General features: G+C 39.0%; 2 protein-coding genes across 2 annotated transcripts; both read left to right on the forward strand.

Annotated features, from left to right (window-relative positions):
• The first annotated feature begins 4,136 nt into the window (after window positions 1–4,136).
• On the forward strand, window positions 4,137–6,806 carry LOC113698563 (mannan endo-1,4-beta-mannosidase 7). Its single transcript, XM_027218430.2, has 5 exons — window positions 4,137–4,675; window positions 4,767–4,961; window positions 5,203–5,325; window positions 5,699–5,901; window positions 6,026–6,806. The coding sequence occupies exons 1-5, from the start codon at window positions 4,352–4,354 to the stop codon at window positions 6,477–6,479; spliced, it is 1,299 nt and encodes a 432-aa protein (XP_027074231.2). The 5' UTR covers window positions 4,137–4,351; the 3' UTR covers window positions 6,480–6,806.
• A 1,161-nt stretch (window positions 6,807–7,967) lies between these two features.
• Window positions 7,968–11,490, forward strand: LOC113698810 (putative pentatricopeptide repeat-containing protein At3g47840). The gene has a single exon (XM_027218759.2). It carries the CDS (start codon window positions 8,306–8,308, stop codon window positions 10,439–10,441), a length of 2,136 nt encoding a protein of 711 aa, XP_027074560.2. The 5' UTR covers window positions 7,968–8,305; the 3' UTR covers window positions 10,442–11,490.
• The last annotated feature ends 400 nt before the right edge of the window (window positions 11,491–11,890 follow it).

Raw genomic sequence — 11,890 nt, forward strand, 5'->3', positions numbered from 1 at the left:
GTTTTGATTTTGAAAGACACACACACACACACACACTAGTTTTCCTTTTCCTGCCTTGATAGATAAAATGCGGAGGGAACGGCGATGATGAAGCGCCAAATTTCAAGGGCTGCACTGCCGCAGGAGTCTCTCTTCGGATCCATTTGACCATTTTGGGAGTGAGTAGGCATCAATTGCGGAGGGTCTTCCAAGCTTTTTGCAATCACATATCCATATATGATTAGGCGGAATTTAGGCTGTCACTTTTGGCTCATATATTTTAGAACGGAAAGTAGACCTGGTTTAAGAAGCCAAGCCCCATAAATCACGCATACGACTGTACAAGAAGTCGCACCAAGAGTAGTCAGTAATGCGACCGTGGCAACCAAATCTATCGAGCCACGATGCACTATAACATATACTCCGCGGAAAATTCAACATGTTTTGAAAAATCGGATCGAATTGATCGAATCACGAATCAATCATGATTTCAATTCGGCTTAATGAGTGATAAAAAATTAATTGAATCACTCAAATTCGATTAAGAATTGATAAAAATCAATAAAAATCGGGAGGTTCAGTTGATTATTATTAATTTTTTATTTTTTAAAATAAATATTTAATTTATTCAAAATTTTTAATATTAAAATAAATAAAAATTAATTAAATCTTTGAACCGGAGTTAAATCGGCCGAATCGACTAAATTGCAAACCAAAAAGTTTTCCGATTCCCTCTCTAATCCGAATTTAAAAACAACTGCAACAAATTTTGCGTTTGTGCATAGGTGAGACGCCGTGGGTCCATGTTTCATCACCGCGGCCAAATTTACCTTGGAATTCGTTGTTAGGTATCGAAAGAGACCCCTGAGATGGGACTCATTTGTAATTCAGGCAAGCTTTAATTGGCCCCGATTTGGGTGGGCCAGACACACCAGGCCACATGTCTTAAAAATGGTGGTTCCGCTCGTTGCGCCCATTTAAAACCGGGATTATGTCCTACACCTTACATTAAATAAGGGAGGCAAGGATGCTTGCTTGCAGGTAGCAACCGTTTAACAATAATATTATTAATATTCATAATTTGGACCCCCCGCCCCCAAAAAAAAAAAAAAAAAAAAACAAAGGCTAAAGTCTAGATTTATTTTACGTTTATATTGGGTTGAAAGTGAAATGTATTATGAATATACGAACTTTATATTTTGTCGAATGAAACAAAACTATGGGGTTCTGTGTTATCTGCCCATCACCATGATTGATCTTCACAAGTCAGAGCTGCAGATGTTGGGATTGGTCCATTGCAGAACCGGTAGTACTCCCTCCGTCCCACTTTGATAGTCCTGTTTCTTTTTTCACACAGTTTAAGAAAAAGTAGTTAACTTTGTTGGAAAAGTAAATTTAGATTGCTATTTTCCTAAAATACCCTCACATTAAATAGAGTACAACTTTATGGGAACTTGAATTGATGGTAAAAAAAGAATCAACTCTCATTAAATGGGGTAGGTTTATAGCAACAACTACTTGTATTGAATAAGGGTATTTTAGGAAAATGAAAATATAACTACATTCTTCAATTGGAAAGTGGACTGCAATTTGGGACAGACAAAAAAGGAAAACAGGACTATCAAAGTGGGACGGAGGGAGTATTAGTTAAGCTTTTCGATGGTAGTATTAGTTCTTGTCTGCTCCTTTTTTCTGGATTGGATTAAAATAGAGTAGATTATATAAATATTATTATTATTATAATAAAAAAAAGATAACATTAGTTTTGTCAAGCCTGTGATCATTAATTGAAAGCTTTTTTTTTCTCATCTCGTTAGCCTGCGACACTCAAATGCAGCAAGCCAGTCGTCGATTTGGTCGCGTAGAACTTTTACCTACCAGCCAGAAACATGCCAACTCGTAAGTTTTGTGCGTCCATCACAATTCACAAATTACTAATTATTATGATAGAAAAACCTCGTTCTCCGTTTCGTTAATTCCTCTATACATTCATACTCTCAATGGTGCGAAAAAATGCCAACCAATTGAGGATCACGAAAATGATGCCTATATATATATATATACGCACACACATGGTAGCTAGAACAATAGCATATATTCATTCTTACTTACTGTGGAGGTCAATTGTGTATTTGTCACATCGACACCGTCTTGAGGTTAAGACCCTGGTAATATACCTTAGAAGGTCTTCCCAGAATTCGAATCCTTGATCCTTAGGATTTTTAAGTTCGAATGCCTGATACCTCACTTGAACTAGAACAAAAGCATATATCCATTCTTGCTTACTGTAAAGGTTAATTGTGTATTTGTCAACTCGATACCGTCTTCAAATTAAGAATCTGACAGTGTACCTCGAAGGACCTCCCAGAATTCGAATCCTTGTCTTTTAGGGTCTTTTAAGTTCGAATGCTCTTGGTACCACTTGAGCCCGCACTTACCAAACAAACATTTGCATGATATCTGTCTCCCATGGGGCTAATCCATGCCCAACCCCACAGCCCTTAGCCCTTTGCCATGTGTAGTTCTCGCTTGGCTTGTGGCAAAGCTCTCTCGACCGCCGATGGCAACTCCAAGATACCTCTAACCATTTTGGCCTCGTGATGGGGCTGAGCAGCCCGAGGCATTCAAGTTAAATATTCCCTCCGTCCCGTTTTGTTAGTTTTAATTTTTTTTTTACACAGATTAAGAAAGTGTAATTAATTTGGTTGGAAACATAAATTTAGATTAATAATTTTCTAAAATACCCTTATGCTAATCAATGTAGTCAATGTATTCAATGTATTGGAAAAACTCAATGTATTCAATGTAGTGGGTTAGTATTTAATAACAATGTATTAATAACAAGATATTTAATAAGGGTATTTTAGACAATTTGAAAGATTACTACATTTCTTAATGAAAAAGTGGATTACAATTTGGGACGGACGAAAAAGGAAAACAAGACTAACAAAATAGGACGAAGAGAGTATCCCGATTCAATTAACTTGGAGAATTTTACTGGACCCCCTTCCATCAATCACCATGCCCACCACAAGGCCCCACAACCATTACTTTAATTGCATGTTTTACTGCTTTTTTGTAACAAATGTCACCCGATGGTCACTGGAATCTCACTTTTCTCAACTTTTATAAACGGGGCGATTTGATTCCTAGTCCCCTACCCTACTGACCATTTTACCTTCCTGCCGCTCTCAACTAAAATCACGGTGCCGTACTTGGTTAAATAGTACAGTTCTAGCATCATGATTCATGAATGTGGACGGCAGCCTATCAGTACTTCTTGGTACAAAATAGGATTTCATGGATCCCGTGCTTAGGGAAGTTATAATCCTGTCGGTGTCTTAAAAAGACTGTAATGCTCATAGGATCCAGGCCACTTAGTGGAGCTCAAGATAAAAGAGATTCTCTGTGCTTCATAGAGGAGTTTTAGGAGTTTTGGGAGGGAAGGGGAACTTCCTTCTTTTTTTTTTTTTTTTTTTTAATTAGTGACAACTTCTAGCCTAGTCTAATCTACTCCTACTCTTAAGGGGGGGACTTACTTTTTTAAGGGAAGCGACTCTAGGAAATGGACCAATTAAGTTGGGGAACCTAACGGAGACTTAACCACCATCTGATCAGACGAATGCACCACTCACCCGCATAGATTTAAAACACCCCTCATATACAGTGGTGGCCAACTCCTCTATTGGGAGTTGGTTAGGGAACTTCCTTTAGATGCGCAACAAATTTGCACCGGAAGCAAGCAAGTCAAGTATTATTCCCTTTGAATCGGTGTGAAATGTCTATGTAAGAATTTCTAGTTGACGGGTTAAGATATTGGATTTTAAGGGAGAATTCTCTTTTCGGGCCTCTATGGATGAATATTAAACTACTGCGATCAAGACTCAATTGTTAATACACCTTATATCATTATGGATCAAATTTTCGGAGCAAATATTGGACCACAGTTTTAATAGTTAAAGAGTCATGAATTTGGCAACAGTTGTTGTCTAATTTTAGTTTCTCTGTAATACAATTTATGCGAGAAGTTTATGCACAAGTAACGCAACCACGGTTAATCAGGTCCATCCAACATAGTAATCTACAGCGTAAGGCGAGGTTAATTAAAAGAAAGAAGTTCCACCTACAACATTCACTCACTTTCCCTCACAGTTATGATGGTCACTGATACTTTTCCTTTTCAGTTATATTTGTGCAAAAATCTCTTGTTCATCCAGAAAGACAAAACTCAGACACCCCACATTCTTTTGTTCTGCCTCTTCTAGATATCGGCTTCTTAAATATTCTCATTTCTCCTTGCATTTATCCATAGGAGGGAAAAAGAAAATTATTCCTGATCCTGCCTTGGGAGTTGTTAGCAAAAGATAGGGAGATGAAGCATTTTCTAGTGGTTCTACTTCTTTTTCTCTTGATGCAAGAAAAGGGCTTTCTTCTTCAAGTTAAGGCAGGGGATGGATTTGTCAGGACCGGAGGAATACATTTCATGTTGAATAATGGTCCTTACTATGCTAATGGCTTCAATGCCTACTGGTTAATGTACGTGGCTTCTGACCCTTCTCAGAGGTCCAAAGTTTCAGCTGCATTTAGGGAAGCTTCTAGTCATGGCCTTACAGTTGCAAGGACTTGGGCTTTCAACGATGGTGGTTATAGGGCCTTGCAGTATGCTCCTGGTGCCTACAACGAGCAAACGTTCAAGGTCTGTCTTCTCTTCGTCTTTGCTCAAGATTTCACTTTTTGGTGAACTTTTGTTGTAACTATTGTTATCTTCATGACCTTTTTTCTTGAAGGGGTTGGATTTTGTTGTAGCAGAGGCCAGAAGATATGGGATTAAGCTGATATTAAGCTTGGCAAATAACTATGAAAGCTTTGGAGGAAAGAAACAGTACGTGGACTGGGCTAGAAGTCGAGGGCAATACCTTAGTTCTGATGATGATTTCTTTAGAAATTCAGTTGTCAAGGGATACTACAAAAATCACATAAGAGTAAGTGCAAGGACACTACACTACTTCCATCTGACTGTTCTGTTATATGTTTTATCTTGCACTAATTTTCTCTTCGTCCAATCTTGTCCCTTTATCTTTTCTAGCATGATGTATTTTTTCTTGGCTAAGGAGGTTGTTTATCTGTTCAAGATTAAGCTATTTGAAAGGCCTAGTTTTTTATTTTAGTATGACATGTAACTTGGAACGATAGCAACTTGAACAACCTTGGTTCTTTGTGCAGACTGTTCTCAACAGATACAACACATTCACTGGGATTCTTTACATGAATGATCCCACTATCATGGCATGGGAGCTGATGAACGAGCCCCGTTGCACCTCAGATCCTTCGGGAAGGACCATTCAGGTTGTCATTCTTTAGTTGGCTCACAGCAGGACAAATTCCTCTAAACTTCTTGCATCAGCATTTCAACAGACATCCTTCACAGATTAAAACGTATACTCCATGTTAAGTAACTTACTGAAATCAAATTGGGCCCTCTGACATGGACATGATTAGAAACTAAAGGGTCCAAAATCTGGATAGCTAGTACATGGGGACCTTAATGAATCCTGGCCCCTCCTAAAATTGAGTGCTTAAAACTCACCTGTTAACAAATGTTGGCTGACCTTTGATTAGCTATGTATTTTGATACCACTCACCTGTTCATCTTCATCAAAAAATGTTGGCTGACCTTCATGGTTCTTACCGAATTTTGTTGCTGGTTCATGTCTGATAGGCCTGGATTATGGAAATGGCTTCTTATGTTAAATCAATAGACAGAAATCATTTGTTGGAAGCTGGTCTGGAAGGATTTTATGGACAATCCACGCCTCAGAGGACTCACCTCAATCCTGGATTGAATATAGGAACTGATTTCGTTGCAAACAACCGTGTACCTGGCATTGATTTTGCTACCGTACATTCCTATCCAGATATCTGGTAAATCTCATTACAATCCTCGGATAAATAATCATGGATATTAATTTGGTTTTCAAGCTAAATTGCAGCAAAGTCTGATGAATATCTTGACTGGAGTGTTCTTGCCATGTTGTTGTATGATTAGGCTATCCAGCTCAAATGATCAATCCCAAGTCTCTTTCATGAACCAATGGCTTGACGCCCACTTTCAAGATGCTCAGTATATGCTTGGAAAACCCGTAATGGTTGCAGAATTCGGAAAATCCTCGAAAGACAGTGGCTTCAGCAACTATGAAAGAGATGCTTTGTTCAACGACGTATATTTCAAGGTTTATTCCTCAGCAAAACATGGTGGTCCAGCAGCTGGAGCCTTGTTCTGGCAACTTCTAACTGAAGGCCTGGATTCCTTCCGGGACGGATATGAGATTGTGTTAAGCCAGAGCCCGTCTACGGCGAATGTGATTGCCCAACAGTCCTATAAGCTTCGCCTGATCCAGAAGATCTTCACCCGGATGCTAAACATTAAGAGGTGGAAGAGAGCAAGGGCTGCTAGGGGACAATGGATCGACAGAAACAAGGGGAGGCACATTGGAAACTGATGAATAGCAGCTTCCATACAATATAATAGTTGTGCAAGCCGCAAGGCAGACCGTGCATTGGTCAAGTGATAAATAACTGTCTACGTTTCCATAAGGTCCAGAGTTCTGCAGCAAGCCTGTGTTTGAATCAAATGTTTGTCTTAATGGGAATATATGGTACGTTGAAAAATGTAGTGTGTGACGTTTTGCATAGAGTCTGAATCTCTCTTAGAGATGAATGAAAGGTTGTTCATCCAGGAGGAAGACTTGTTTAGGGTCATCGGAAGGAGGAATTATTACCCTTGATGAAAGTGCTTTTAATCTTACTACCATAGTATTGTCCTTGCATGCAGGCTTTGTTCTATTGGGCTCCTATTCTTTCTTTTTACTTTCTGCAAGAACTTGCAGCTATAATCCCAAAGAACGAATTCGCTCAAAATCGCCATAACAACATCTTCGAACAGAAAAATAAAAGAAAAGTAGTTGGTTGGCTGCCTAGGATTTTTCTCAAGAAAGGGTCCATGACATGACACTCGTTTATTTGAGTTGAGTACTCTCCTGAATTATTAACTTCAGAGAGGGACTCATCAACTATAGATTTAGGATTCGAGTCTTTACCAATTCAAGGGGTGTGGATTTCGAATCTCTTTATTTAATTCAGTCCCTACTTTGTGCTTATTATTTCTCTCCTCCTAAAAAAGCTTGCAGAAAATAAAAGGCGTAAATAAATTACTCTAACTCTTAATTTAGTCAACGCACCTTGTTATCTTATTTTTGGTAGAAGATTGAAAGGGATTAATTGGATGGTTTAGGAAACAGAGTACAAGTGAAAGACTCCAAAGTCTCGGGTTCGAATCTTCTCACTTATATTAAAAAAAAAAAAGATTACAAAAATAAGTAGTTGTTTAATTAGAATTAAAAAAATACTACTAAATCATGAATTATTGAAATAAGAATAAAAATGAAGCACGATAGATTGAAAAATAAGTAGTTGTTTAATTAGAATTTAAAATACTACTAATTCATTAATTATTAAAATAAGAATAAAATGTCTAACTGCAAGTTGATTTTTTGAATTGTAAATTCTAAAATAGTCTAGCTTATGTAGAAATTTAGAACGGAGGAAATAGGTTAAAAAGAAATGAGTTATAAAAGAAATTTAATTAACTGAAACTTTCTTCTAACCCACTTTCCTATCAATTTCAATGGGAAAAATTTTACAAGAAAATGAGAGATTACGAAAATTTTCCATTAAGTTTCATAACAGGCAAACGTTCAAAACTTGTAAGAAAGTTATTTTACTTCGCTTTCCTTCTCTTTTCCTTTGCAAACACTAAACAAACACTTTTACCATCTTTGTCTAACTTGGACCGAGAACCACGCCTGTCTATGCACTCATCAAAGTCGTTAAGTCTTAACGCCTCATGTGTAGCGCCTTCTTCCCTCATTTGTCCCGCTACGTAGTCTCGTGTACAGGCATGGAAAGCGTTACCGCGTTAAAAATTATAGTGAGATTATAGAATAACGACTTCAGTTGATTATCGTCTAAGCAATTTCGAAGCAGGCAGCACAACGGAGCCCCAAAAGCACTACCCCACTTGAATGATTGTGTCTTTGAGAAAAGAATTCTCCTTTCTGGATCTCTTTGATTCGTCATGCCAACCTATACATCTAAACTTGAACTTTATGGATCCTGCGTTCGCAGATAATGCTCTCCCCATAAGTGTCATTATGTTTTTGGGTAGCGGGTTCTGCATTACGCCCAGCCAAAAAAGAATATTGCCATCATGAAGGAGGCGGGATTGTTGGATCACAGAACTATCAACTTCTGTGAGTAAGTCAAAACTATGGTCTCACCATTGAGGCCCTGTATCAGAAGATTATATGCAACCTCAAGCATTGCCTACGCTGCTGAACCCAGAAGTTGTTTGGCTTCTGGGACGAGCACAGATTACTTGACAAGAAAAACCCACGAAGGTTCTCAAGTTGACATCTTGTTAATTAACTCAAGGCTGAAAGAGCTTGTGAAAATGGGGCATCTTTGTGACGCGCGGAGGATGTTTGATGAATTGCCGCAAAGGGATGAAATTTCGTGGACCAATATGATAGCAGGATATGTCAACGGATCTGATCCGTCAGAAGCGTTGTCTTTGTTTTCTAGGATGTGGGTTGACCCTAATCTTCAAATGGACCCTTTTGTACTTAGTCTAGCATTGAAGGCTTCTGGGATTAGTATGAACAAGAAATTTGGAGATTCACTACATGGATACTCGGTGAAAACTGGCTTTGTGAATTCTGTTTTCGTCGGAAGTGCACTAGTTGATATGTATATGAAAATTGGGAAGGTTTGGGATGCTCGTATAGTTTTTAATGAGATGCCTTTGAGGAATGTAGTTTCTTGGACTGCCGTTATTACAGGACTTGTTCATGCTGGTTCTGATATGGACGGCTTAATGTCTTTTGCTGAAATGTGGAGAGCAGGCATTAATTACGATTCATATACTTTGGCCATTGCATTGAAGGCATGTGCCAATTTGGGTGAATTGAATTATGGCAGAGAAATCCATACCCACACGATAAAAAAAGGGTTGGATGCAAGTTCATATGTTGCTAATAGTCTTGCAACAATGTACAATAAGTGCAATAAATTGAATTATGGCTTACAGTTGTTTAAGAAGATGCATGCCAAAGATGTGGTTTCATGGACAACCATGATTGCGACATATGTTCAGATGGGTCAAGAGCATCTTGGGATACAAACTTTCTTGCAAATGAGAGAATCTGATGTCAGTCCTAATGGGTTTACATTTTCAACTCTGATCTCGGGCTGTGCAAATATTTTGAAACTTGACTGGGGTGAACAGTTGCATGCACATGTTCTTCGTTTAGGTCTTGCTCATTATCTATCTGTGACAAATTCCCTTGTGACTTTATACTCAAAGTGTGGACAACTCGATTCAGCTACTAAAATGTTTCAGGAAATGAGCACGAGGGATATTGTTTCCTGGAGCACAATTATTGCTGGATATGCTCAAGGAGGTTATGGCGAGGAAGCCTTTGATTTTCTATCACGGATGAGAAGGTCAGGACCAAAGCCCACTGAATTTGCTCTTGCTAGTCTGTTAAGTCTTTGTGGAAGTATGGCAATTCTTGACCAAGGAAAGCAACTTCATGCCCATGTTTTCATTATTGGATTAGATCACACAGCTATGATTAGGAGTGCTTTAATAAATATGTATTCAAAATGTGGAAGTATAGGAGAAGCCTCGACTGTATTCTATAAGATGGAGAATGATGATGTCATATCATGGACTGCCATGATTAATGGATATGCTGAACACGGATACAGCCATGAAGCCATAAAGTTATTTGAAGAAATGTCAAAGGTTGGCCTGAGACCAGATCCTGTGACCTTCATTGGTGTTCTTAGTGCTTGCAGCCATGTTGGGCTCGTTGACCTTGGCTTTCACTACCTCAACTTGATGAGCAAGATGTATAAGATAACCCCTTCTAAAGAACATTATGGTTGCATGATTGATCTCCTATGCCGAGCTGGACGATTGCATGATGCAGAGAACATGATCAAGACTATGCCACTTGATCAGGATGATGTTGTGTGGTCAACTCTGCTCAGAGCGTCGAGGCTACATGGTGATGTTGAATGCGGAAGACGAGCTGCAGAACAGATTCTTAAGATGGATCCAAGTTGTGCAGGGACCCACATTACCCTAGCTAATATTTACTCTTCGGCTGGAAAGTGGAGAGAAGCAGCAAAAGTTAGGAAGCTCTTGAAATCAAAAGGTGTCATCAAGGAGCCAGGATGGTCTTGGATCAAAGTCAAGGATCAAATTTCTGCATTTGTCGCTGGTGATCGATCCCATTCTCAGTCCGAAGAGATATACTACATTCTGGATTTAGTCGCTTCCAAAACAGAAGTTGCAGTCTTCGAGCTAGATTGCCTGCTTCATGACCTAGAAGATTAGCAGAAGTTTAAGCAGATGCTTCAAATCATTAACTAATGCTGAGAAACATCTTTGAGATTTTGATTCCCTTCAGAAATGACCTAGCAACATGTTCTGACAGGTCTATCTAAATTTTCACCATATATTGCTCTGTCAGAAGGTTGAAGGTGGTGTCTACTTGGAGACAACTACGGCTGAAATCAAGAAATAGCTACTCCTGTCCTCTAGTCCTGGAGTGAGCTTGTCTGAGTTTATTTAAGGAGCTATTTGCATGTTACATGGAGATGCTGACTGTGAAATTCATTTATCTTGCGGCTTCAGCGAAACGTCTGAAGGAGGAACGTAGGATGAGCCAGGTAACCTAAGGCAGTCAGGCCAGACACGATATCTTCACACCTTTTAGCTAAACCTCTGCAATTAAATTGACCTAAGGACTGGGCTGAGAGGCGTGTGAAAGAAAGTGGACTCCTTTAATTGCATCAAAGGGAGGACGAAACTCATGTCCTAGTTTCTGGTGCAAACCACCGTGTATCCATTGGGAAGCCAAATTCTTTACGTGGATATCCTATTTGTGATCATTGCGGGTCAGGAGAAACTATAAACAGATTCTTGGTTAGAGTTTCTGGATAATTTCTTGTGAATGAAGGAGGGTTCAGTAATAAGTGAGCTAATTTAAGTAGATTATGAAAGCTTTTGGTTCCACAAAAGTGCGGTCAGGATTTCCAGTTTAATGTACGATCAGAACGAAACTGTGGCTGGAAGCTTGGATGCAAATTTGCATGACCGTGAATAGTTGGTCTTAATTCATTATCGTATGCATCAAATTTGAGACAGATAAGTGCTTCATTGGTGGATACAAGGAAAAACAGCCGCCAGCAAAAGTGATTTGGCTTGGCTGCTTTTGTTTTGTTTTGTTTTGTTTTGGAAGATTTTGTAAAGCCCTGAATATTTTTTCTTCTTTTGGGCATAAAGCCATGAAATTTGTTAATGGATGTTTATACTCTCAACAACCTACCTATTGTGGATGCAAGCTAAGATGGGGTTGCTTACTCTATCTATTTGGTTTAAAATACCTGTAGACCTGAATGAATGTTTGTGCATTCTGTTGCTCAAGTTTGAAGTTGAAAATGGTCAGCACGGTCGTGGGCTGAGGGTGGGTAGATTTTTGGCCCTTTATACCGTATACCACGGTTTATTTTTTCCTGAACGCTAAGAGGAAATTATTTGCTTGAAATCTGGACTTTTGATATTTGGTTGGGGATATATATTGTGACTGAACTTGCCGAGTCACAAGAGCCCAAACGGCTTGAACAGTCACATATTTTCTGTTCCAATAACAATTGGTGAACTGTATGTTGGCGGCACTCGCCCAATTTGGCAAAGATATACATAACCCATAGCCTGAAGGGCAGTAGACACGCACCCTCACAGCAGCATGTTTACCTTTTTCTTCTAGATTACTCAATGACC

Source organism: Coffea arabica, chromosome 7c (genome assembly GCF_036785885.1).
Source record: "Coffea arabica cultivar ET-39 chromosome 7c, Coffea Arabica ET-39 HiFi, whole genome shotgun sequence".
Lineage (NCBI taxonomy): Eukaryota > Viridiplantae > Streptophyta > Magnoliopsida > Gentianales > Rubiaceae > Coffea > Coffea arabica.